Source organism: Chiloscyllium plagiosum, unplaced genomic scaffold (genome assembly GCF_037043375.1).
Source record: "Chiloscyllium plagiosum isolate Xiang-an unplaced genomic scaffold, Cpla_swu_hap1 HiC_scaffold_43, whole genome shotgun sequence".
Classification (NCBI taxonomy): Eukaryota; Metazoa; Chordata; class Chondrichthyes; order Orectolobiformes; family Hemiscylliidae; genus Chiloscyllium; species Chiloscyllium plagiosum.
This window is the reverse complement of record NW_028270181.1, coordinates 7,010,057-7,037,085: the sequence shown is the minus strand read 5'-3', so window position 1 is coordinate 7,037,085 and position 27,029 is coordinate 7,010,057. Positions and strand designations below refer to the sequence as shown.

Sequence of the window (27,029 nt, the reverse complement as noted above, 5' to 3'; positions counted from 1 at the left end):
ATTCTCCTGCTCCTCGGATGCTACCTGACCTGCTATGCTTTTCCAGTACCACACTCTCGACTCTGATCTCCAGCATCTGCAGTCCTCACTTTCTCCTAGACGTTTGTAATGACCTGGAAGCAGTACCTGAAAAATGGATGAAGAAACAGGCAGACCCTCTGGAACCTCAGCAGTGTATGGCAGGTTTTGGAAAACTGGGTCATTATCATTGAGATCCAGCAGGTTTACAGTAACAATGGTGCTACTGGAAGCTTGTAGTGGAGGCCTTCCCCCTGCAACAGAATAAAGGGATAAGGCAACAGAGAACACAAGGACATAGAAACATCAAAACGCAGAAAACTAGGAACAAGACTCAGCCATTCGGCCCTTCCAGCCTGATCCAACAGGCTAACCAACTGAGTACCCTGTTCCCCCTTTCTCCCCATGCCCTTTGATCCCTTTAGCCTTAAGAACTATACCTAACTCCTTCCTGAAAACATTAAATGATTGGCATTCAACCAATTTCTGTGGCAAACAATTCCACAGGCCATACCATTCTCCAGGTGAAGAAATTTCTCCTTATGTCAGTCCTAAATGGCCTACTCTTTATTATTAAACTGTGACCCCTAGTCCTGGATTCCCCAGTCATTGGGAAAATCCTTCCTGTGTTTACACTGTCTTCGTCTAGACATCAAGAAACAGGAGATGTTGCATGCCACTGGGCCTATCAAGCCAGTCCCACCACTAAACGAGCCCAGGGCTGACCTTCTCCTTCAATTTCACAATCCTGATTCCTCTGCACATTCCTCAATGTCTAAAACCTTCCTGACCTCAGTCTTGAATACATCCAAGGAAAGAGCATCGACAGCAATCTGGGATACAGAAAATGACTGAATACCTACAGTGGGCAAGCAGACTATTCAGCCCATCAGGGCCACACCGATCCGCTGAAGTGCACCCCACCCAGACCCACCCTATCCCTGGAACCCTACATTTCCCATGGCCAATTCACCTGACCTGCACATCTTTGGACTGTGGGAGGAAACTGGAGCCCCCGGAATAAACCCACACAGACACGGGGAGAATGTGCAAACTCCACACAGAGAGTCAGCGATGGGTGGGATGTGGACCCAGGTCCCTGGTGCTGAGAGGTAGCAGTGCTAACCATTGAGCCACTGGGCAACCCCATATCAGTTGCATTGCTGGGTCTGGAGTCACATGTTGGCCTGACAGGGTAACAGCAGCAGATTTCCTTCCCTGGAGGAATTAGTGAACAAGGTGAGTTTTTACAATAATTAACATGCTTGGCACGGTCACAGTTAATGAGACTAGCTTTCAATTCTGTACATGAGGAATTGTGAAATTTGTTTCCTGAACATGCCAAAGTATCTTCTGCAGAATTTTGACTGCGATGAGTGTAGCTGGGGCACAGCAAGAGCAAAGGCACATGTTGCGTGCTTTCCCAATTATGAATCCAACTGCTGTGAAGACTTGCAACAAAGAAGGAAAGACCTTCCAAATTACAACACATCACGTTAGCAAGATAAGAAGCTGCTCCATTAGCAGGGTGCCAATCACTCAGTGTACACAAGAGATAAGCTCCGGAGCATTGCCAATAGAATGACTGACAAGCACAAAGACCAGTGTGAAAATAGATGAGAAGGAACATGATTTCCCTGATGCAGCAAGTTGTCCCTTATAAAGTGCACTGTCGGCACCATTCGGGCATTCACATACAGCAAGGGAAGAGAGGCAAAACCACTTTGATCAGCTATGGGTGTGTAGTAGCAGCAGCACAGCATCATGTTATTTATGAATGGGTCCCATACAGAGTGGTGAGAATTTCTCTTGGCCATTTCCTCAGTGTCAGTGAGTATGTTGGATGAAAATGGACTGTCCTGTGGGGACTTAGAAGAATAGAGTGCTGCTAACAATCAAATAAGGATGACCTGATATCTTTTTTAAACTACATGAATGATGAAGGACTGAATTTATATTTATATTTTGTCTTTTGTGTTGTGAGCATGTCCCAAATGGTTTAACTACAAATTAAGTACTTTAGTGAAGAACTCACTGTTGAAATTAGCAGCTGTGTTACCTTATACAGTCTGTTCTGATATAACACAACAATTCCATTTCCATGCGATCCCTCATTACAAGAAAATTGAGTAATAACTGTGCCATTTAAACCAATGAGACTGGAATCGCATTATAGCCAATTCATGTTGAAGAAACATATGTTACAGCAGAACCAACTATAGATGAGTCCAACCATTTTCAATGCTTTGATTTATTTCACATTGATATGTCCTTTTTTCAATGCTCCGCCATCTCAAAGTATTTCTCTGCACCATCTCCTGTATCCACATTTTTGCATTTGCGAATGGTCTCTCTCTACCTTCAAACTCACTGCTGTCACGATAGTTATGGTCACCAACACCTGATCCCCTGCCTTGGTGTCTTGAGATTCGTGCTATGTTTTACAAAGAGCACAAGATCAAAGTATATGATTGAGGACTGAAGGTTGGACTCTCATTGGAGGGATCAATTAACCTTCCAAACCTCCTCACCCTCTTGTTTCCGGGTTGCCCCAAACCCCTTCAGGAAGCCCACAGGTTTGTTCCTGGTTAATGTACCACTCTCAATTTATTAAGCAAAATGGGAAGACAATTCCAGGAAAACGCGATATTAGCTTGTGGCTCAGTGGTTAGAACAGCTGCCTCACAGTGCCAGGGACCCAGGCTCGATTCTGCCCTCGGCTGACTGTCCGTACGGAGTTTGCACGTCCCCCCTGTGTCTGTGTGGGTTTCCCCCTACAGTCTGAAGATGTGCAGGGTTAAGTGGATTGGCCATGCTAAATTGCCTGTAATGTGTAGGCTAGATGGATTAACCATGGGAAATGCAGAGTTATAGGGTAGGGGGACGTTCTTTGGTGGGTCAGCGTGGACTTGGTAGGCCGAATGGCCTGCTTCCATACTGCATAGATTCTGTGATCTCTTGATTGCTTCACAAGATCACCAATAACTCACGATCTGTGACTGACACAACGATTTTCCTCATCATCTCAGCATCCTTGGCATCTGTATTCTCGCGGTCTAACACCACTCCAGATGTGCGGATTTTCCCTGTGGTCCTGTTGATTCGGTAGAATGGATTGGGAGGGTTGATGGTGTACACTACGGAACCATTCTCACCCCGGTCTGGGTCAAAGGCTGACACCTGTGGAAGACAGGCATGTGACACTGTTGTCCAGTTTTATTCAATCAGTAAAGGTGTTAAAACACCGTGGGGGCGAGAGGGTGGAGGGAGAGGAGGCGAGGGGAGGAAGGAGAGAGGGAGGAGGGACACAAGGAAAGACGTAGGGGACAGAAGGGTGGAGGGGTTGAGGGAGGAGAGGGAGAGGGTGGAGGGGGAGGAGGCAGTGGGGAGAGAATGGGGAAGGAGAGAGAGAGGAGGGATAGACTGAGGAGGTGGAGAGGGGAGGAGGCAGATGGGGAGAGAAGGGGGAGGGAGAGAAAGGAGGAGGGGTAGAGCAAGGAAGGGGAGAGGGTGAACAGGGAGAGGGTGGAGGAAGAGAAGGGAGGAGGTGGAGTGGGGAGGCAGGAGATGTGGAGAGAATGGGGAAGGAGAGAGGGAGGAGGTGTAGAGTGAGGAGGTGGAGAGGGTGGAAGGAGATGGAGAGAGAAGGGGAGGGAGAGAAGGGAGGAGGGGTAGAGCAAGGAGGAGGAGAGGGTGGAGGAAGAGAAGGGAGGAGGTGGAGCAGGGAGGTGGGAGATGGGGAGAGAAGTTGACGGAGAAAAGGAGGAGGGAGAGAAGGGAGGAGGGGTAGAGTGAGGAGGTGGAGAGGGTGGAGGAAGAGAAGGGAGGAGGTGGAACGGGGAGGTGGGAGATGGGGAGAGAAGTTGACGGAGAAAAGGAGGAGGGAGAGAAGGGAGGAGGGGTAGAGTGAGGAGGGGTAGGGGAGGAGGGTGAGAGGGAGAAGGGGGACGGAGCAAAGAAGGGGAGGGAGCAGAGAAGGAGAGGAAGAGTAGGGAGAGAGATTGGGCAGGGTGGGAAGGTGGAGCTGAAGGGGAGAGGAGAGATGGGGAGGGGGATGAGTAGAGTGTGGAAGAGGGAAGAAGTGAGAAAGTGGGATTTGGGAGAGGGGGTGTTTTGCGAGGAGGATGGGGGTAGGAGGGGACGTAGGACCAGGAAACAAAGATGCAAATGTTAAATATAGATCATAACAATTAAGAAACTAGGAGAACTATACAAAATAGAACCCAGACTCAAATACAAGGGTGATTGAAAAATAAAAGATTAAGAAAAATTCCATAAATAGGTAAATGATTGGCTTTTGTAAGCAGACATAAGGAACAAAAACAGAATTCTTTAAGACTCCTGCACATCTCTATGACTCCTTCACCTTGACCATCTAGATGATTGATATTAAATGGGTGTTGCATCCATTATTTATAAAGATGGTGAGTGTATTTAAAAACAAGTAAATGAGACTAAGATAGTTGGGATCCAAAGATTCCAAGAGAGGTTGATGAGGAAACAATGGAACATTTTGAGCATTGGAACAGTAGTAGGTCACTTAGCCCTGAGTGCTAGCTCTGCAGTTCAGTGAGATCCTCGTTGATCTATGACTGGACTCCATATACTTCGCCTTGTTACATATCTCTTGATGTTATGGGCTGACAGAAACCTATCAATCTCAGAATTAAAATCAACTGATCTAATATAAATTGCAGAAAAAAGTTCCAAATTTTCACCATTCTTCACCTGTATGAGTGTTTCCTCACTTCTGTCACAGAGGATGGCTGAGGGTTTGAATCCTGTTTTGTCCGGTGTTAAAATCTGAATTCAGTAAATATCTGGAATACAAAGCTAATCTAATAGTGCCAATATGAATAGTATAGTAAAAACCCATCTGCTGTCCTAATCTGGTCTGGCCTACATGTGCCTCCAGACCCACAGTAATGGGGATGGCTCTCAACTGCCCTGTGGGCAATAAATATTGGTCTAGGCAGTGATGTCTATATCCCAGGAATGAATGAAAAAAGTCCCAAAAGCCTTAGTTTTAGTCTACACACTTTTCCCGAAGCTCTTTGCCAAGTGGGAATGATTTTCCCAATCTCACTTCTCTGTTCATTTAGGAGCTAACAATGTTGATTAAACCACCTGCTCATCCTTCTAACTTCCAAGGGACACATTCCAAGTTTGCTTATTCCTTCTTTGTAATTAGCAGCAGGTACACTGACATTACGCTCTCTCCAAAGTCAATGTGAACCTTTTATTCATTCGTTGGCCAGACCAACATTTATTGCCCAGAGGGCAGTTAAGAGTCAACCCCATTGCTGTTGATCTGGAGTCACGTGTAGGCTCGACCCAGATAAGGATGGCACTTTCTTTCATTCAAGGACATCAGTGAACCAGATGGATTTTTCCAACAATCGACAATGGTCGTTGTTAGACTCTTAGTTCCAGATCGTGAGCTGCCAGAGGAAGTGGTGGAGGCTAATATGAATGCAACATTTAAAAGGCATCTGGATGGGTAAATAAATAGGAAGGGTTTGTAGAGATATGGGCCGGGTGCTGGCAGGTGGGACTAGATTGGGTTGGGATATCTAGTCGGCATGGATGAGTTGGACTGAAGGGTCTGTTTCCGCGCTGTACATCTCTATGACTCTATTTCTACAGAATTCAAATTCCACCATCTACTGGCAGGATTAGAACCTGGGTCCCCAGAAAGTTATCTGGGTCTCTGGACTAACAAGCTAGCAATAATATCATTAGGCCATTACCTCCCCCTTAGGTCTGTTACCCAGAATGGCTTTCTGTAGCCTGAGCCTGGTGATCAGGGTGGGCACTGTGGTATGGCACTGGGAGAGCTCTGAACTGGCAATTGCATCAACTTTGAGGTGAAACCTTGAGCTCCTGCTGTTTCATTTGGGACACTCAGAGGGAGGCCCCTTGTTGTATCCAACACCGCCCAGCAAAAGGAACAACAAACGACCCTTTTAGCTCAGGTTTGGTGGGATCTTGCTGTGCACTGAATCGTGCATGCACTTATTCATCCAACAATGACAGCGTCTCAAAGTAATTAATCATTGAAGATGCTTATGACAGAGAGAGAACAAGGAAACAGGACTCACTGGGACATTGATAACTGCACTACTGACAGCTTGTTTATAAACAGTATGAATAATGCAATATTGATAACACAAGGATCGCTTTTAAGAGATTGAGACCCTGTCAAATTCTGCAGCTACAAGGTTCTCCTTCCTGAGGGGCATCACTGAGGAAATTAGCCGTCATAACTAATTTTCACTTTGTCATAATAACAAACTCACTTTGTGACCATTTGTTCCACAAGACTAGTCCAACCTTCAATTTAATTGGTCTGCTCTGAGACTGTGCAGATTCATAGATCAGTCTGCACTAACAATGATGTGAGCACAATCAGAGATACTTTATGATATTTAATTGTTCAATTATCTTTTGTCTAGACAACACAGACTTTGTGGCTGTGTATATATTCACACACCACACTGACATGTAATCAATAATTCAGATACTGAGATTTCTCATCGTAAGCCGAGCAGTGTATTTAAATCACATCTACCTAACGTTCATACAAACACACTGATAGCATTTACAAAGCACTCATCTTGTAACATCCACTGAATTCTAATAAAAAATCTGCTGCGCAATAAATCTCGTCAATGTTTCTGCACTAGAGGAAAATTAACAATCCATCAGGAAGTATGTTTACACACAACAATGTAACACTTTTACTTGTCACATTTCTCTGCCATATAACACATGAATAAAGTTGGATGACTCCAGCTTTATTGAGACATAAAGCACATAGTAGGGACTTGCACCAGCAGCAGGAAGGTGAATGCCTGACCTCTTACTCTATTTCAGATGATTTTGACTGGGGAAATAACATTGGACAGGATACTGAGAGCTCTCCCTGCACCTCTTGCTATAGAGCTGCGGGACCTTCAATATTAAACCAGCCGGAACAGCTGATCCGGAAGGACTACAGCTCGGTCAATGCAGCGCCAACTCAGCGTGGACTGAGTGCTGATGTCTTGAGGATGGGGTTTAAACCAAATCCTTCTGACTGAATGATGTGGAGGTGCTGGTGCTGGACTGGGGTGAACAAAGTCAGAAGTCACACAACACCAGGTTATAGTCTGACAGATTTATTTGAAATCACAAGCTTTCAGGAAACTTCACCTGAGGAAGACACAGTGCTCTGAAAGCTTGTGATTTCAAATAAACTTGTCAGACAATAATCTGGTGTCGTGTGATTTCTGACTTTTGATTGAAGCCTGAGAGATTTTAACATGATCATGGGTGTCAGATGAAGGCAATCAATCTCATTTTTGATTTTAGATGTCCACTCAAACTTCCCGGATTACATTCAGCGACATGAAGGTGTTACAGGTAGAGGACTTGCTTCCTTTTGTTCAAACCCTTCTATGGTCTGACTCCTGCCCAGGGTCCACAAACTTCTCCAACCACACAACCCTCTGACATTGCTGCACTCTTCCAACTCTGGTCTCTTGTACATCTCCAACTGCTTCACAATTGGGGGCCATCCCTTCTGCTAACTGAGCACTAAACTTTGGAATTCCCTTCCTCCTCATTTCTCTCTCTCTCTGTCTCTTCCTTTAAACGCTCCTTAAAACTGACCTCTTCCGCAAAGATTTTTCTCATCTTTTCTAAAGTCTCCTCACGTAACGTACTGTGAAATTTTGTTTGGTAATGCCGCCATGAACAAGAAACAGGAGGAGGCCACTCGGCCCTTCAGGCCTGATGCACTGTTCAATAAGATCATGCTGATCTCGGTTTAACCCCGATGTGACATTCCTGCATATCCCCAGTAATAGAATCCCTACAGTGTGGAAAAAGGCCCTCCAAGTCCACACTGACCCTCTGAAGAGTAACCCACCCAAACTCATTCCGTATTACTCTACATTTACACATTAACCTACACATCCCTGAACACTATAGGCAATTTAGCATGGTCAATTTGCCTAACCTGCACATCTTTGGACTGTGAAAGAAAACCAGAGCACCCGGAGGAAACCCACACAGGTATAGGGAGAATGTGCAAACTCCACACAGACAGTCACCCAAGGCTGGAAATGAACCCAAGTCCCTGACACTGTGAGGCCACAGTGCTAACCACTGAGCCAGCATGCTACCCTATCTATAATCTCTCATCTCCTTGCTTGTCAACAATCTATCGCCCTCTGCCTTAAAAATATTTAAAAGTTCTGCATCCACTGCCTTTTCAGGAAGGGAATTCAAAGACTCTCAACCCACTGAGAGAGGCACTTAGGGACATTTGACAGCTGCTGAAGAAAGGCACATTTTATTAAAGCTTTTATGTTTTGTACTCGTCAGGACAATTCTCAGGAACACCAGTGTAAAGGAAAGACATTTTGTATTATACAAGAAAAACATTCTGATATTAAGCAGGTGGACTCTGATTGGCAGATTTGTTGCCTCAATGGCAACATTCCTCATAGCAATGCCTCTATCAATCATAATCCACTTGCCAAACAATCAGCACTCTCCTCTATACAGCATAAATGTAATTTTTCCTTTAGATTGGCATTCTTGAAAACTGTCCTGATGAGTGCATGACAAAACACTGACGGAATACGTCAAGCTTCAACAATACCCAAGCTCCCCTAGAAAAAGCAACATTTTGCATAACTAAACTGGCTAAATAAATGCAATATTTTGTGACGAGTGACCATGAATTCAACAAATCTGCAGATTATTAATGAAAATGAACTGTGCATAGCACATAACAACACAGCCACGAGAACATCTATTTCACATGGCAGGGCCTTAACTCCCATGGGCAGTATTTAGTACAAATGGTGGCTGTATCAGTGCATGTAACAGCGCTGGTGGAGGGTGTGAGTGCCCATTTTTGTGTCCATTTATTTTAAGGAGTACAGTTACTACCAACCACAAGGGAACAAGCTGCATTTGGCAATAAGTAAAAGGCAATGTCTTTGTAGTGATTGGAACAAGGTTGCCCAGATGGATCTCATTGACTAGGAGATCCCTGACTGGGGTTGTTAACCTGGACCAATCAGAGAGCCCTGGCTGACAGATATAAACATGAGTCTTTGCTCTCTTGTGGCACAGAGGTACTGTCTCTACCCCTTGAACAAGAGACCTGGGTTCAAAGCCCAACTGCTCCAGAGATGAGTAATATGATCCCTGAACAGGCTGGTCAGAAAAACAGGTTGTACAAACAGGAGTCTCAGAGAGGCTCCTTATTCTAGGGACTGATCCTGCACAAACTGGTCACAGCCCATGTACGGTTCATGTGCAAAAAAAAAGGCTGACGGGATACTGGACTCTGTGCGTTTATTTCAGTACTGTAGGCTGAGGGAATGTGAAACTCAATCCCCCTTGGGACACTCTGCAATGACATTCTTGATCTTCCCTTTGTTGACGCGTACTTATAGCATTCTAAGATGAACAAGGAGACTTCCTGGGATTGACTTCCCATCAACATTTTGAAATATCTGGAAGAAACCACTTACAATGTTGTCGGCATAAAGCAGCCAGGAAGAATCTTTATCCCAGAGCTTTGGTTACTGCTGTTTAGTTAAATTGCAAGCCATGGGCAGACAGAGGATGGCATGAGATCAGGCAATGGAACAGGCACACATTAAAGCCATTTATAGCATTGGAAGGTGCTGTGAGTCTCATTCTGTCAACATGCTGAATCTTATGCTGTAGTGAATTATAATTTCTGGGTCACTTCAGCCAACCAGCCCAACCTCAGAAATATTTACGTTGGGCAAATAGAAAACTAAGGCTCTCGGCCATACAGCTGTGCTGGGGTTTCGGGGTCATGGATGTATTCAGGCTGAAACATAGCAGTGATTTCACTGCACACTTCCCAGAGTGAATTCAAACCCTCACGCACACATCGTGGGAATGGTAAAATACTTACTGTGATAACATCTGTGTCAACGGGTGACATTTCAACCACATTGGCTAAGTATGGTTCATCCTTCCAAATGGGACGATTATCATTTATGTCATGTAGAGTTATATTCACCTGAAACAATTCGCAAAATGTCTTAAATCAGCAAAGTATATGAAAGAGACAATCCTTCAATTATTCAAGCCCTTGTAAAATCGTTCTCTTCTGAACTCTTGGTGAGGTGGGATTGGGTTAGGGTTTGGGTCAGACATTTTGGAACTTCTCAAATGTTACAGCTAACTTGCAACTGTTGTAATATCAAGCAGGAACAATTCTTCACTCTCTCCTCCCTGTTTTGTGTTTTGTCACTGTCTGATCGTGTTTCCTTTCCCAAGGTGGTGTTGCCGAACTGCAAGGATGAAGGAGTGTTCTGTCTCTGGAGTCAGCAGATTTTACCCTTTAATACAGCACTAAGCAAGTCCCGAGAGTGTGACAATGTGGTCTGTGGCTTCCCTTGGGCCCAGTCTAGTACCTCATCAAACAGAGCTCCAACTAACCAACAATTCACCAGTGGGGTTGTTTCAGGTTTCACTATGAGTCTGTAACCTGGTGATCCTGATCGCTAAAGAACATGCCCCCAATTTGTGTTCCATTAGCTCCGATGGAACGGAAGCTGGGACAGGGTGAAATGCACTCTGCCAGGTTACTCCCCAAGTTGGAAAATTGAAAATGTCCAAGTTGCTGCTCCAAACTGATTTGTGGGAGAGGTTTCACATCTCTCTCCCTCTGCAGTGCAGCCCCATCCCTTTATAGGCTTGGGGAGCTGATCTTTGGGTGTATAAACTCAACTAATTAACCAACACTGAATTAGTGACACCCTTGGGCTAACTTTTGTCTTGCTCAATGTAATGATTGCAGCTGATGGAGTTATTGTACTAGTCAAATCCCAGAGTGAAATCTGGCTGATAGACCAAATGTTTCATTTTTGCAGTTGGTTAATATAGTGATTAGTCACTGAAACACACACACAAGGCTGCAGACGATCAATAACTACAGAAGTTTAGGACATAAAAGAAATAAACAAACAGAATGATATACATAGGACGCTCAGAAAGATCTTAGCACAAACATCAAAACAAGTTTATTTAACCGACCATTACAGAGACATAATCCCAGAGGACTATCGCCCCTATCTTGGCTTAATGTTACTTTACACAATTGATGCTTTCTAGTTTGTTTCTCGTGAACTGTGCAGACAATTTTATGAGCTCAATTTTCTGTTTTTTTTTTGGCTAGGTCTGAGTTCCATCACTTTTTTGGAGGGTGTCTGTTCACGCTGCTGAATGTTGTCCAATCGAATTAGCCTCATTATTAATGACCTCATTTCCACGATGTCTCTCATGGTGGATTTTTACCCCATCTTACCATGTGCTGTTCCGCAAACACCTCACCACACTAGACCCAAAACGCTAACTCTGCTTTTTCTCTCCACGGATGCTGCTAGATCTGCTGAGTTTTCCCAGCAACCTGTTTTTGTTTCTGATTTCCAGTATCCACAGGTCTTTATCTTGTTCTGAACAAAATTAGGCCTGTTTTCTGTAGAATTTACAAGGTTAAGGAGAGATCTGATGAAAGTCTTCACGACATTAACAGGAAAAGACAAGATAGACAATGATAAAGTATTTCCATTGGTTAGGTAAAAACAAGGACTGCAGATGCTGGAAACCAGAGTCTCGGTTAGAGTGGGGCTGGAAAAGGCACAGCAGGTCAGGAAGCATCCAAGGAGCAAGAAAATCGACGTTTTGGGAAAAAGCCCTTCATCAGGATTAGGCCTGTTTATTCCTGATGAAGGGCTTTTGCCCGAAACGTCGATTTTCCTGCTCCTCGGATGCTTCCTGACCTGCTCTGCTTTTCCAGCACCACTCTGATCTAGCCCCTATTTCCATTGGTTGGAGATTCTTGAACCTGGGGCATAGTCTGGGAATTAGGGCCAGAGCATTCAGGAGAGATGTTAGGAAGCACTTCCACACACAAAGGGAAGGTAAATAGAAACAGAGAGAATAGGTGCAGGAATTGGCCATTCGGCCCTTCGAGCCTGCACCACCATTCACTATGATCATGGCTGATCATGCAATTTCAGTATCACATTCCCACTTTGCAAACCCCAGATCCCTTTAGTCACAAGGGCCACATCCAGCTCCCACTTGAATCTATCTAATGAACTGACCCCAACAGCTTCCTGTGGGAGAGAATTCCACAGGTTCACAACTGAGTAATAATTTCTTCCTCATCTCAGTCCTGAATGGCTTACCCCTTATTTTTAGACTGTAATCCCTAGTTCTGGACTACCTAGCATGGGGAACATTCTTCCCTCATCTAGCCTGTCCAATCTCATCAGGATTTTATATACTTTTATGAGATACCCCTCCTCATTCGTCTAAATTCCAGTGAGTACAAGCCCAGTCGATCTAGTCTTTCTTCATTGTTAGACCTGCCATCCCGGGAATCAGTCTGGTGAACCTTTGCTGGGTTTCTTCAATAGCAAGAATGTCCTTTCACAAAAACTTCACTCAAAACTGCTCACAATACTCAAGGTGCAGCCTCATCAAGGCCCTGTATAACTGCAGCAAGACATCACTTGTCCTACACTCCAATCTTCTCACTATGAAGGTAAGGATGCCATTAGCTTTGCTCACTACCTGCTGCTCCTGCACGCCAACCTTCAGTGACTGTTCCACCATGACACTCAGGTCTCGTTGCACCTCACCTTTTCTTAAACTGCCACCATTCAGATATGATGTGGAGGTGCCGGTGTTGGACTGGGGTGGACAAGGTCAGAAGTCACACGACACCAGGTTATAGTCCCAACAGGTTTATTTGAGATCACGAGCTTTCAAAGCGCTGCCCCTTGGTCGGGTGGAGTGGAGGGAAGCGCACAGGCACAGAATTCTGGTGTTGGGTGACTTCCGAATTTGACCATTCAGATAATAATATTTACATTATAAACTTTGGAACTCTCGTCCAAAAACGGTAGTGAATGCTGGATCAGTTGTTATTTTAAATCTAAGAGAGATAAATTTTTGTTAAGCAAAGGTATTAAGGCTCATGAGCCGAAGGTAGGGATATAAAGTTAGGGCATAGACCAGCCATGGTCACACTGAATGGTGAACAGATTCGAGGGGATGAATGGCCTACTCCTGTTCCTATGTTCCTATGAAATGCTTCAAGGTGTACCTAGGTGACGTAATAAGATGCACACTTTCCTTCTCTTTAATTATATTAAAAGTAGCAACATGTCTGGTTTCATTCTCGTTAATGACTTCTAGTTTCTCAGGAGCATTTGTGTATCGGTCTACATCTGTCCAACTAGACAAAACACCCTTGAAAGGACCTTGTGATTGCTATCTCTTTGAAAGCCAAAAGCCTCCTGTAGCCCTTGCAGCAAAGTAATGCCCAGGCTCTGACTGATTGTATCAACCCTGAAGATCTCTCAAGCAGAGCAATCCATGACAGGAGAGAGAAACTGCAGGAGAGTTCTACAATACAATGACAGAAGCCGATTGGATTCAAATGGTTTATCACTATCCTCAACAATGGTTCCCGTGACAACAAAGTTTAGTCAATTTCAGTTCTGGTCTTTCTGCTGCAGTTATCGTGAATAAGAACAAAAATACCCTGGCATATCAGGAAAAAGAAAACTGCTTGCAAGCTTTTGAGGGCCTTTGATGGAAGGCAGTGGTGTAGTAGCAATGTCGCTGAGCCAGTAATCTAGCTCAATGCTCAAGAAACGGGATTTCAAATCCCACAATCACACTGGTAGACTTTGTACTGTTTTAAGGGGTAGCAGATTTAAAACAAATGAGAGGAATTACTTTGAAAGGGTTATGTACCCCTAGTGTATAGTGGAGCCTGGATTCTGAAAAAATTAAGTAGGAGATAGACAGACAGACTTCTATTGAGCTATGGGTTAAGGGAAGTGGATGGGTAAGTGGAGTTGAGGCCAAGATGAAATCAGCCATGATAGTACTGAACAGCAAAACAAGCTTTTCGGGCTGTATGGCCTACTCCTGCCCCCGATCCTCAATCATACAATCCCTACAATGTGAAAGCAGGCCATTCGGCCCATCGAGTTCACACGGACCCTCTGAAGAGCATCTCACCCAGACCCACTCCTTCCCTACCTAGCCTACATAACCCCAGACACTATGGGTAATTTAGCATGGCCAATCCCCCTGACCTGCACATCTTTGGACTGTGGAGCAAACCGAAGCATACGGAGGAAACCCACGCAGATACGGGGAGAATGTGCAAACTCCACACAGACAGATACCCGAGGCTGGAATCAAACCTAGGTCCCTGCCGCTGTGAGGCACCTTATGTTTGGATAAACTTTGAAAGTACGTATAATAATCCGAGTGGAATGTTTTTCGGCTGCACTTATTATTTCATAGCAGAGGATGCACACTTACAATCCCCTTATCAACAAGAAAAAGTTGGGAAAAGTTTCTTTGTAAAGCAGAGACTAACTTTGAGGAAGGAAGTGATGGAAAGAACTGTTTGACAGCATTTTATAAGACTCTGAGATGAATAGGCAACGTTGCTCCAAGCTAAGCACTTAGTAGGACCTGAAAGGTTGGGATTATGGACACATGGATCAAAAAAATAAGCTTCCAGCAAGATTTGAGGTTGAAAGCAGAATTTCTCTGCCAAGACATGCATGAATAGTGATGGATCCAGTTAGAGCAGTCAGCTCTGTTCTGATTTAAAAATAAATGATCAGCTAAGAACTGTTGTAAAATGAGCAATATAAAACAGAGGGAGCAATTCTAAATAGGGTGCAGGAACTGGGTGACCTGACAGTTTGATGTGCGCAAATTGCTTTCGGGCAGCTTAGACTGAGAAAGCAGTTAATAAGGTTAATGGGATCCTGGGATTTATAAAGAGGGCCACATAGTAGAACAAGAAGGAAGTTATGGTGAACCTTCATAAAGCAGCAGATTGGCCTCAGCTGGAGTATTCTGTGCAATTCTGGCCAAGTGAAGGCTTCAGAAGTGACGCAGAGAAAGAGTGGTTCCAGGGATGAGGGACCTCAGTAACATGGATGGTTCAGCGCAGCTGGGGTCACTTACCTGAGAGAGGATTTTATTGAGTCATCAAATCATTACAGTGTGGAAGCAGGCCATTCAGCCCATTGCATGCACACCGGTCCTCCAAAGTGCTGCCCACCCAGACCAACCTCCTTACCCTAAAACCCTGCATTTCCTAACCTGCACATCCCTGGACACTATGAGGAATTTCCCATGGCCAATCCACCCTTACCTGCACATCTGTGGACTGTGGGAAGAAACTGGATTACCTGGAGGAAACTCATGCGGACACGGGGAGAATGTGCAAACTTGAAGTTGAGAGGCGACCTTATAGATGATTGTAAAATAACAAAGTGTATAGATAGAGTTAATGGTAGGTGCTCTTTCCCTAGGATGGAGGATTTCAAGTCTAGGGGGACATTTTTAAGGTGAGAGAAGAGGGATTTATAAAAGACATGAGGGGCAAATTATTTACACAGAGAGTGGTTTGTGTGTTGAATGAACTTCCTGAGGAAGTGGTGGATGTGGGTACAATTACAATGTTTAAAAGACATTTGAAGAGGAAATGTTTGGAGGGCTGTGAGCCAAAAGCAAGCAGCCAGGACTAGTTTAGGATTATATTTGGCATGGACTGGTTAGACTGAAGGATCTATTTCCATGCTGCATAACTCCATAACTCCACACAATCACCCACAGGTGGAATCAAACCCAGGTACCTAGCACTGTGAAGCAGCAGTGCTAACCACCGAGCCACAACAATCCTCAAGAGCACTTGCCATAGCAGAGTGGAAGGAATTGTTTTAATGCAGTGAGTGGTTAGAATCTGGAATGTAATATGCTGCCTGAGAGTGTGGTGGATGAACTGTGGTGTGGCCTTTTGCATTCAGCAGGGGATTTGCATAAGAACTCGACATGGTTAATGTGGTTTTTGAAGGATTCAACAGATGTCGATGAAACTGTTCCTCGTGTGTACATAGGTTACAATCACCAGCACATCAGTGTCTGAGCTAACATAACAGTAGCATGCTTTCATTGGCATGTCATGCTTCAAGTGGCTCCAGTTAATATGGACTCTGAGACTTTTAATAACTTTTAACAAGTCACATGCTATGGTATAGTGATGATATGATGAGAATGTCTCTTTAAGGTATATTCCAAGCTGTGTGATAATGGAGGCTAATTTAATCTTGGCTTTCAAAAGGGAATTGGATAACAACAATTACTTGCAGGGTTACAGGGACAGGGTTGTGGGAGTGCAAGGATGTGGTGGTGCAAGTGAAACCATTCTTACAGAGCACTACTGCAGGGGGGACCATTTCATTATGTGCTGCTAACATTCAGGGTTGACAGAGACTTTGGAGCAAAGTACAGACAGATCAAACCAGATTCCTTGTAGAACTGGCCAAGAAACGCTCTTTGAGATAGCTGACAAGACAGTGACAAATCTCACGCACTACCTGAAAAACAAATCTTTCTTCACATGTTGACTGTGCTATGACAGTCCAGTATTTTCTACTTCAGATGTACAAAATTTCTGCACTTCCTTTTATGTGTAGTTACATTGCCACTTGCTCATTCCATGAAGCTGCAGTTAGGGAGCTGTACAAGAGCCAGGCACCTTAAAATGATTCTGCCAACTGGAAATGGCATATTAGATAAACGAAACTGAAAAGCACTGGTGAAATGTTACAAGGATGATACCGGGGATATGTCCATCAGGTATGGTTGAACCGGCTGTGCCCCTTGACTCAAGAGAGACTGTAAAATTATGAAGGATTTTATAAAATCATGAGAGGGTTTTGCAGGATGAATGAAATTAGAAGCGGGTGAAAGTGAGGACTGCAGATGCTAGAGATTAGAGTCGAGAATGTGGTGCTGGAAAAGCACAGCAGGTCATGCAGCAGCCAAGGAGCAGGAAAATCGATGTTTCAGGCAAAAGCCCTTCATCAGGAATCCTGATGAAGAGCTTTTGCCTGAAACATCGATTTTCCTGCTCCTTGGATGCTGCCTGACATACTGTGCTTTTCCAGCACCACACTCTTGAATGAAATTAGAAGCTGTCAGTATAAAACAGTCATCACAATGTCCAACATGGAATTCAAGAAAAACCTCTTCACTCAGAGAGCAGTGAGAGTGCAAAGTGGGTGAAGACAGTAGTACAGATATATTTAAGGGCAGGTTAGATAAGACCTCGAGAGGTAAGGAAATAGAAGATTATGTTGATGGGGGTGTGAGACCGTAAGAAGACCATAAGAAATAGGAACAGGAGTAGAACATTCCACCTCTTGAGCCTGCTCCACAATTCCATATGATCATGGCTGATCCAACATTCCTCACATCTACTTTCCATTCCTTTCCCTATAACCCTTGATTCCCCAACTGATCAAAAATCCACCTCAACTGGATGTAAGTTTGCTCGCTGAGCTGGAAGGCTCAGTTTTGTCACCATACTAGGTAACATCATTAGTGATGCTGGAAGAGCACAGCAATTCAGGCAGCATCCGAGGACAGCATCTGCAGTCATTGTTTTTACAACATCATTAGTGAGCCTCCAGTGAAGTGCTGGTGGTATGGTCCACTTTCTATTTATGTGTATAAAAAAGCGGGCATTCCTCCTCACCTCAGTCTGAACTCAGCGCCCCCTTTATACTGAGATGATGTCCTCTGGTCCTGGACACTCTCCTATGTTTTTAGACAGGAAACATTCTCTCAGCATTTGGGGTGGCATAGTGGCTCAGTGATTAGCACTGCTACCTCATAGCAGCAGGGACCTGGATACAACTCCCCCCCACCCCACACCCCCACCCCACCACGGGCAACTGTCTGTGTGGAGTTTGCACATTCCCCCCGTATCTCCTCTGGGTACTCCAGTTTCATCCCACAGTCCAAAGATATACAGGCTAGGTCAACTGGCCATCCTAAACTACCCATAATATATAGGCTAGGTGGGTTAATCATGGCAAATTCAGGGTTACAGTGATGGGATAGGTCTGGGTGGAATTCTCTTTGGACTTGATGGGCCAAAAGGTCCACTTCCACACTGTAGGGATTCTATGATTTATCCTGTCAAGCCATTTTAGAATCCTGTATATTTCAATGAAATCATCTCTCATTCTTCTAAACTCCTCTGAGCACAGTCCCAGCCTTTTTAGCTCATAAGATAATCCCTCCAAACGGGGGATCATCCCAGTGAACCTTCCCTGAACTGTCTCCTAATGAAATGATTCCTTTCCTGAAACAAGGGGACTAAAACTGCTCCCAGTGCTCCAGATGTGGTCTCCCCAGCACCTTGTACAGCTGCAGCAAGACTTCCCTACTCTTTTACTCCAACCGCCTTGAAAAAATAGCCAAAGAAGGGTGTGGTGAGGACAAATGGAAGAAAGTTGCGCATAGCATAAACACAGAGATGGAGTCGCTTGGTCAAAAGACCTGTGTGCCATATATCTTCCGCACTCTTATGACCACATCTACCAGTGTCTGACAGCAAATAACATGAAATGGACAAAGAGTTGTTTAATTTAGGGGAGGAAATGGCCTAGTGGCATTATCACTGGACTGTTAACACAGAGACCCAGGTAATGTTCTAGGGACCTGGGTTTGAATCCTGCCAAGGCAGATGGTGGAATTTGAATTCAATAAAATGTCTGTAATTAAGAGTTTAGTGATGACAATGAGTCCATTGTGGATTGTCAGGGGAAAACACCATCTGGTTTGCTAATGCCCTTTAGGAAGGAAACTGCCATCCTCATCTGGCCCAGACTACATGTGACTCCAGACCCAAGCCAATGTGGTTGAGAGATGGGCAAGAAATTCTGGCCTAGCCAGTGACACACTCACCCTGTGAATGAATAAAAAAAATTGCTAAGTCCCTTCCTGCAGTAAACCCTGCAATAATAACAAAGTGCAGCAGCAGCTGTGGAGAGAGATACAGAGTTAATGGATCTGAAGGAGAATCATATCAGACAAGATTACATTAGATTCCTTACATTGTGGAAGTAGGCCCTTCAGCCCAACAAGTCCACACCGACCCTCCGAAAGTAACCCACCCAGACCCATTTCCCTCTGACTAATGTACCTAACACTATGGGGTAATGCAGCACAGCCAATTCACCTGACCTGCACATCTTTGGACTGTGGGAGGAAACCGGAGCACCCGGAGAAAACCCACGTAGACACAGGGAGAACGTGCAAACTCCACACAGACAGTCACCCGTGGCTGGAATCGAACCTGGGACCCTGGTGCTGTGAGGCAGCAGTGCTAACCACTGAGCCACAGTGCTGCCCCTAAGAAACACTAGCTCTGTTTTGCTCTCCACAGATGCTGCCAGACCTACCGAGTTTCTCCAGCACTGTCTGTTTGATTGTCAGATTAATTGTTCTGTCTTATATCTGACTCCAGACGCAGAGCTATGTGGTTGACCCTTAGCTGTCCTCTGAAATGGCCTAGTGAGCTACCTCAGTTCAAGGACAATTAGGGAGGAGCCACACATGCAGCGATACTTACATCTCATGACAGAACAAAGATAAAAAGAATATACTGGCGGAGGATTTGCCTTCTGGAACCTGTTTGCTGCAAACAAGTAGATATTGCTTTATTACTCACAGTGGCTATTCCAGTTTTCTGATTGTTTGCGACTCCACCATCTACAGCTCGGACAATCAGGATATATTCAAATTTGGTTTCTCTGTCCAGCAGCGAAGTAGTTGTGACTTCTCCTACAGGAAAGTGTACAGAATGTGACAACACTGGACCAGAAGTAAAACTATCACGACAATAACTCCAAAAGGTATTGAAACTGTTTCCTAGGAAAGGAGTTAAAGAAATAAGATGGACAGAGAAAACATCTCAACTTTAACTGATCAAATGTCACAAAACGCTAGAGGGGCTGAGCAAGAAGGAAAACAACAACAATTAAACCTAGAAACGACAATCGTGCTCCAAAAATGTTGAAGTACAGATCGTTCTGGTATAACATGCATTTCGTCAACATGAGTTGGCTGTAACGCGACCGACGAATTGTGGAAGCTGTTTGGATAATGCGAACTTTTGACTGAATGGGTATAGCAATTTTCTACAATGGTTTCCTACAGCACGATTTTCTATAGCGCAAGGACACAGACGAACACAACTGTCACGTTATAGCGGATCAACCTGTACACAAGATGACCTCAGGCCAGTTCCACCATTCCCAGGTTATGGTACATTTTTCATGGAGCTGTTCCTGGCACCTGGTGATAGTACAGAGCGAAGGCATGGCTCTGTCTAACACAACCATTACCTTGATGTTTAATCACTGGAAACAGGCACATGTTGAGGCTGATGCAGCTCCAGCTGTTGATGTTGAAGGTAGCTGGAAAATCCCTAAACTCAGGTCAATTCTTAGACCCTATATCAGAATGAGATGGCCAACCTCCTTTCTTGATCCTTACTTTTAAGCATTTGAGTGTTACTAAGAAAAGCAGCATTTTGTCTGAGCTTTTTTGGTTTGCATTCATCAGGACAATTTGCAAGAAATACCTAATTAAAGGGGAACAACATTGGTACTGTGCGAGAGGACAGAGTTTATGGAACTCCAGGCAGTCCTCCCAGGTGAGCCACTGCCCAGTGTGTTCTGCTATTCACCAAATCATGGCTAAAATGTGTTTTAGCCTCATCTTGGTTCCATTTACTTTGGCTTTTTGAAAACTGTCCTGATGAGTGCAAGCTTTGGCAAAATCTGTCTCAGAAATTTCTTTTTGACAAGGTTGACGCCTCATCCTCCCACTACTCAGCCTTCAACACTTCTGGTGTATCCAAAATGTAGTGAAGCCATTTACCCTACAGCCAGAAGTTCATTGGTTAAGCACCAGGGGGTGTCCACTCGTTAATGGGACTACACACTGCATGCTCGGGGCGAAAGGATCGAAGCATCCCATCACACTTTCAATCAGTTGTTTGTGGAATTGCAGCATTATCACCAGACTAACCAAAATTGTTTTGAGTTGGATAGGGAGTAGACTTTGTGAATTAGAGTTGTAGACCTGTACAGCATAGAAACAGACCCTTCGGTCCAACTCGTTTATGTCAATCAGATATCCTAAATTAATCTAGTTCCATTTGTCAGTATTTGGCCCATATCCCCTAAACTCTTTTTATTCATAGACCCATCCAGATGCCTTTTAAATGCTGTAATTGTTCCTCTGGTAGCTCATTTCACACGCGCACCACCCTCTGTGTGAAAAAGTTGCCCCTTACATCTCTTTTAAATCTTTCCTCTCTCACCTTAAACCGATGCTCTCTAGTTTTAGGATTGCCCCACCCTGGGGAAAATATATTGTCTCTTTACCCTATCCATGGCCCTCCTAGTTTGAGAAACCTCTATGAGGTCACCCCTCAGCCTCCAACACTGCAGAGAAAATTGCCCCAAGCTTATTCCGCCTCTGCCCATAGCTCAAACCCTCCAACTCATCCTTGTAAATCTTTTCTGAACCCATGTAAGTTTCACAACATCCTTTCAATAGGAAGGAGACCAGAATTGCACGCAACATTCCAAAAGTGGCCTAACCAATGTCCTGTACAGCCGCAACAGACCTCCCTACTCCTATACGCAATGCTCTTACCAATAAAGGAAAGCATACCAAATGCCTGCTTCACTATCCTTTCTACCTGTGACTCCGCTTTCAAGGAGCTATGAACCTGCACTCCAAGGTCTCTTTGTTCAGCAACACTTCCTAGGACCTTACCATTAAGTGTATAAGCCCTGCTAAGATTTGCTTTCCCAAAATGCAGCACCTCACATTTATCTAAATTAAACTCCATCTGCCACTCCTCAGCCCATTGGCCCATCTGATCAAGATCCCATTGTACTCTAAGGTAACCTTCCTCACTGTCCACTACACTTATAATTTTGATGTCATCTGCAAACTTACTCACCATACCTCTTAAGTTCACATCTAAATCATTTATAGAAATGACAAATATTAGAGAAGGAATGAGTTATTTACAATGAAAGATTTTCAGATTGTCACTTCTGGTGACCACATTAATACTTCCACGGTTCAGTTTTCTTGGTCAAATCAGTATTTTACTGAACATGACTTTGATTTACTGTTTGGCTAAGGGAGAACAAGTTGGTTATTTCAATGCTGGAAGGTGATCGACTACCTGAACGGGTGTTGATCCGGAACTGGGACGATCCCTCGAGAGAGTAGATGATTGATTCCTGGCCAAATTCCCGGGATTGGTCCAAGTCGGACGCAGATACAAACAACACTGTGGCTCCTGAGAAGGACAGAGGGAGAGAGAGACAGAGGGAGAAGCAGAATGGAATTATACAAACACCCGGAAATGACACAAGGAACCAGATGGTCTATCAAGCCTGCCCCACAACATGCTGCCTGATCATCACAGTGAGACACTTCGTTTCTGCCCCTCTTCTTAAAATTGGCTCTTTGGCTGTTTGTGTGGCAGGGTCACACTTAGATGCCACCAGTCTTCACCCAGCTCTGACCCAGCCCCAATCATGATGACCAGAAAAACATTCATTTCAAAAAAATAAGTATTCCCCAGGCCTGGCTCTGGGACAAAAAGGCAGAGAATTTAAAGTACAGTGGAACCCCCCTATCTGCGGATTTGGCCTCCGCGATTTCAGTTATCTGCCGTTTACCGTGGCCCGAAAATATTACATGGAACATTCCAGAAATAATTCCAGTGGGGGCTGCTGGGGAGGTAAGTTTCCCATTTAAATGATAGGATTCGCTACTATCTGCAGTAGGTCTTGGAACGTATCACCCACAGATCGGGGGGGACACTTATATATCCACTCTGTCATGCTCTGTTATAATTTTATAAGTTTCGATGAGAACATCCCTCCTTCTTCAAAGTGCGAGGGAAGACAGACCCAGTTTCTTCAATTTCTCCCCCAACACCACCCCAGCCTCACCTGCAATTATATTTTCAGGGATTGCAATGATGTAGGAAGACTGGCTAAAAGTGGGCGAGTTATCGTTTTCATCCTGAAAGACAGACAGATATAAAAGGATTTACACAAGCTTCACTTGGGATCACATACATAACAAACTCAAGTGGCACAGTAGCTCAGTGGTTAGGACTGCTGCCTTACAGTGCCAGGGTCCCATGTTCAATTCCAAACTTGGGCGACTGTCTGGAGTTTGCACATTGTCCCCGCGTCTGTGTGGGTTCCCTCTGGGTGCTCTGGTTTCTCCCACAGTCACAAAGATGTGCAGGTTTGGTGATGTGGCCATGCTAAATTGCCCATAGTGTTCAGGATGTGTAGGTCAGGGGCAAATATGGGGTGGATGGGTCTGAGTGGGTTGTTCTTGGGAGGGTTGGTGTGGACTTGCTGGGCCGAAGGGCCTGTTTCCACACTGTAAGGACTCCATGAAACATGAACATGTTTAAAGCAAAACAGGAAGAGTAGGTTATTTGGCCTTTAAGGCCTGAACGGGCTGATCTTCTGCATAAACTCCATTTTCCCAACATCTTCCACCATCCTGCCAGTCTCTTCAGTAATTAAGAGGCCATTTCACAGAGCAGTGAAAAGTCTGCATTTATTGTCCACCCCTAATTGCCTAGGGGGCAGTTAAGATTCAACTACATTACTGTGGGACTGGGGTCACATGTCAGCAGATTTCTTGCCCTGAAGGACATTAGTGAACCAGATGGGTTTCTACAACAATTGATGATAGTTTCATGGACATCATTACTGAGATTAACTTTCAATTCTGGATTTATTACTTGAACATGATATCTACCAGCTGATTTGAACCAATGGCATAGAGTTATATGAAACAGGCCCTATGGTCCAAATCGTCCATGCTGACCAGATATCCTAAACTAATCTAGTCCCATTTGCCAGCACTTGGCCCATATCCCTCTTAACCCTTCTTATTCATATACCCATCCAGATGCCTTTTAAATGTTTTAATTGTACCAGCCTCCACCACTTCCTCCATCACCAAAGTATTAGCCTACTCCCCCAACATATGAAGCTGCAGTAATAATTCACCAGTTTGAGAATCCTGGAAACTTACTTCAGAAAGAAGTGATTTTTTTTAAAGAGTAAGCAAATCCCATGTGAAATTGTTCAGCGAGCTATATTTAAGAGTGTGTGGGGGAGGTGGCGGGTGACCAGGGGTAAAATTGCAGGGGTAAAGATGAGAGGCAGACATCTCTGCTGAAAGACTATGCAAATTAAATTTGGGAAAGAGCCTACCACAGCATCACAATAACACGTTCTGGATTGAGTCCTGGGCTATAAACCTCTTCCTTTCCCTTGCATCGCATGCAGATGATTTTGTTTATTTCCCTCACAAACGAGAGTGAAATGAATAAATAATTAAATAAATAAGTACATGGACAGATAAATAAATAAAATAAAGACTCATGTGTCTCAGATGGCAGGAAGTTTTCATCTTTATAGCCCGTCTGTTTAACATGTGGATTTTTATAGTATGTAGCCCTGGAATAAATTAAACTGAAGTAAATACTAAAATAAGTTACATCTGATGAATATCGAACAGAAATGGCGCTCCCGAAACAATTAGCATGAAACTCATGATGTTCATTCGGTCCTGTTCATTAAATGTGAATAATGGTGCACAGAGCCCCCAAGGAGTATCACACAATTGGGTGGCATCTTTCAGATATCACCTGATTATCCATGATCAGGTAAATGTTCGACATTCAGGCCCGAGAGGCTAGATGACCTATTCCTCCTCAGGGCTAACCTTTCCCCCCAACCAACAACCACAGACCAACTGACTGTGCATGCCACTGTCATCTGTGAGATGTTGGAGAAATCGCCGTGAAGATTTGGTTGTGTAACAATGTCGCTGCTCCTTAGTACCCGCTCCGTTGGTGAAACATTCTGCTATCTGTGTGCAGCTGCCAAGGGTAAATTTGTTATTTTGATCTTTCAGACTATCCTGAGATCCCAAACTACCTTCAATATAAAGTTAGAAGTCGAGCAAAGTGACGCACGGAATCTGAGACTTGCTCTGAAGTATGGATACAGCAGCAATCTTTCAGAAGAAACAATAAAACCAGAAATGGATTTCCAACAGTTCTAAAGAAAGGTCACAAGACTCAAAGTACAAAACTCTGTCTGTCTGTCTCTCTCTACACGTGCTGCCAGACCTGCCGAGATTCCCCAGTAATTTCTGTTTTTCCTTGGCATGGATCAGAGAATCCCTACAGCCTGGAAGCAGGCCATTCTGCCCATTGAGTCCATACCAGTCCTCTCCGAAGAGCATCCCACCCAGACACATCCACTACCCAATCCATGTAACCCTGCATTTCCCATGGGCAATCTACCCTATCCTGCACATCTTTGGACTGTGGGAGGAAACCCACGCAGACAGGGGGAGAATGTGCAAACCTCACACAGACAGATAGTCGCCAGAGGCTTGAATTGAACCCAGGTTCCTGGCACTGAGGCAGCAGTACTATAGCACCATGCCACCCTGAGCATTTATCCTTTTAGCAACATCTCTCTCTCTCTCTCTGCCATGCTCCATTTGGGAATCGTGCTGCTACATAAGCCCCTGTACTTCTCAAAGGCAACCAGGGAAGGTCAATAAATATTGGCCCAGCTAATGATGCCCACATCCTTAGAACAAATAATAAAATAAAACTCCTGGGTCCTCATAAAAGTTAAAGATTCAATCAAATTACTCAAAGTCCCCAGTTTTCTTGCCTGATGGACTCGGGTTGTCAGAAAACACTGGCTATGTTTCCGTACTTAACATTAAGTACAATTTATTACTGTTACTTCAATTCTAATCACAGACAAACAAAAATATGATTTTTTAAACATACAACCCAGCTAGATGAAACTCTAACCCTCTTCTTAACTCCCACATACACATGTCCAGACAGAGACAGACAAACAAACAAACATACATGTGAAGAAAAACACACTGGGGAAACATAGTTCAATAGCACCAGTCCAAGTAATTCAATGCAGTGTTCATTTTGCTTGTTCCAAGACCATCTGTGCTCTCCCATTCATCTGACCTCCAGATTTTTTAAGTTCTTTGCCAAAGGTTGAAAGGATGGTTGAAACAATTTTTTTTCAGTCTATTAGGTACCTGTGAGAGGCACCGGCTTATAGCAAATGGTAGGACAGAAGTACAAGCAGCTTTTGGTTTTTGGCTACTTCACTGTCAATCAGAGAAATAGAGAGGTCTTTTCTCCTTCGCAGTCCAGAGGTTTTTTGTCCATACACTTCCTGTTTACCTGCCCAGGAGCCAACGAGAGAGCTTTTGACATGCTGTCAGCTCCTGGCTTCCTCAACTGACCCCAACTGCACAAACCAATCAGCAATCTGTCTCTGGGCAGAGTTCAGTCTGCACACTCCTGGGGCTGAAGCGAGTTAGACATCTTCACCTACTGTTTGAACCAAGCAACAGTATAAATACAACATGCAATGGATTCTAGTGACTTACAGTCATAGAGATGTACAGTACGGGAACAAGCTCTTCAGTCCAACCCGTCCATGTCAACCAGATATCCTAAATTAATCTAGTCTCATTTGCCAGCATTTGGCCCATATCCCTCTAAACCCTTTCTATTCATGTACCCATCATTGTACCAGCCTCTGGCAGCTCATTCTATATATGCACCATCCTCTGCATGACCTTGCTTTTAAAAATGCAACTCCTTGCAGTCCTTGTTTTAAAGCAGTAAATATATTAGTATATTTAAAGCAGTCCACAGTCCAAAAAATAAAGAATGATAAAACATGTGGCTTTTACTCTTCAACTGCCTTCAAGTCCTGACATGGGACTTGAACCTGCAGTGCTTCAAATAGAAAAACAAGGCTGGTTGGTCATTACCTCACTGCTATATGGGGGCGTTTTCTGCTTGTAGATTGACTGCTATGACTTCCATATCACAATAGTGGCTCCACTTCAAAAATATCTAACTGGCTGTAATGTGCTTTGGTGCATCCCAAGATTATGAAAGGCGCTATACAGATGTAGGTCTCCCTCTGGGTTGC

The 27,029-nt window shown here is 44.2% G+C and overlaps 1 protein-coding gene across 1 annotated transcript in view; it reads right to left on the bottom strand.

Moving 5' to 3' along the window:
- LOC148137429 (cadherin-23-like) overlaps positions 1-24,712 on the bottom strand; it is a 49,567-nt gene extending 24,855 nt beyond the window's left edge. The window contains exons 1-7 of the mRNA XM_087982342.1: positions 24,680-24,712; positions 22,950-23,022; positions 22,172-22,288; positions 19,631-19,743; positions 9,968-10,075; positions 3,009-3,198; positions 127-272 (exon numbers count right to left, since the gene is read on the bottom strand). Coding sequence (XP_087838468.1) covers positions 127-272; positions 3,009-3,198; positions 9,968-10,075; positions 19,631-19,743; positions 22,172-22,288; positions 22,950-23,022; positions 24,680-24,712 — 780 coding nt within the window. The remainder of the gene's footprint in view (positions 1-126; positions 273-3,008; positions 3,199-9,967; positions 10,076-19,630; positions 19,744-22,171; positions 22,289-22,949; positions 23,023-24,679) is intronic.
- Positions 24,713-27,029: the final 2,317 nt, after the last annotated feature.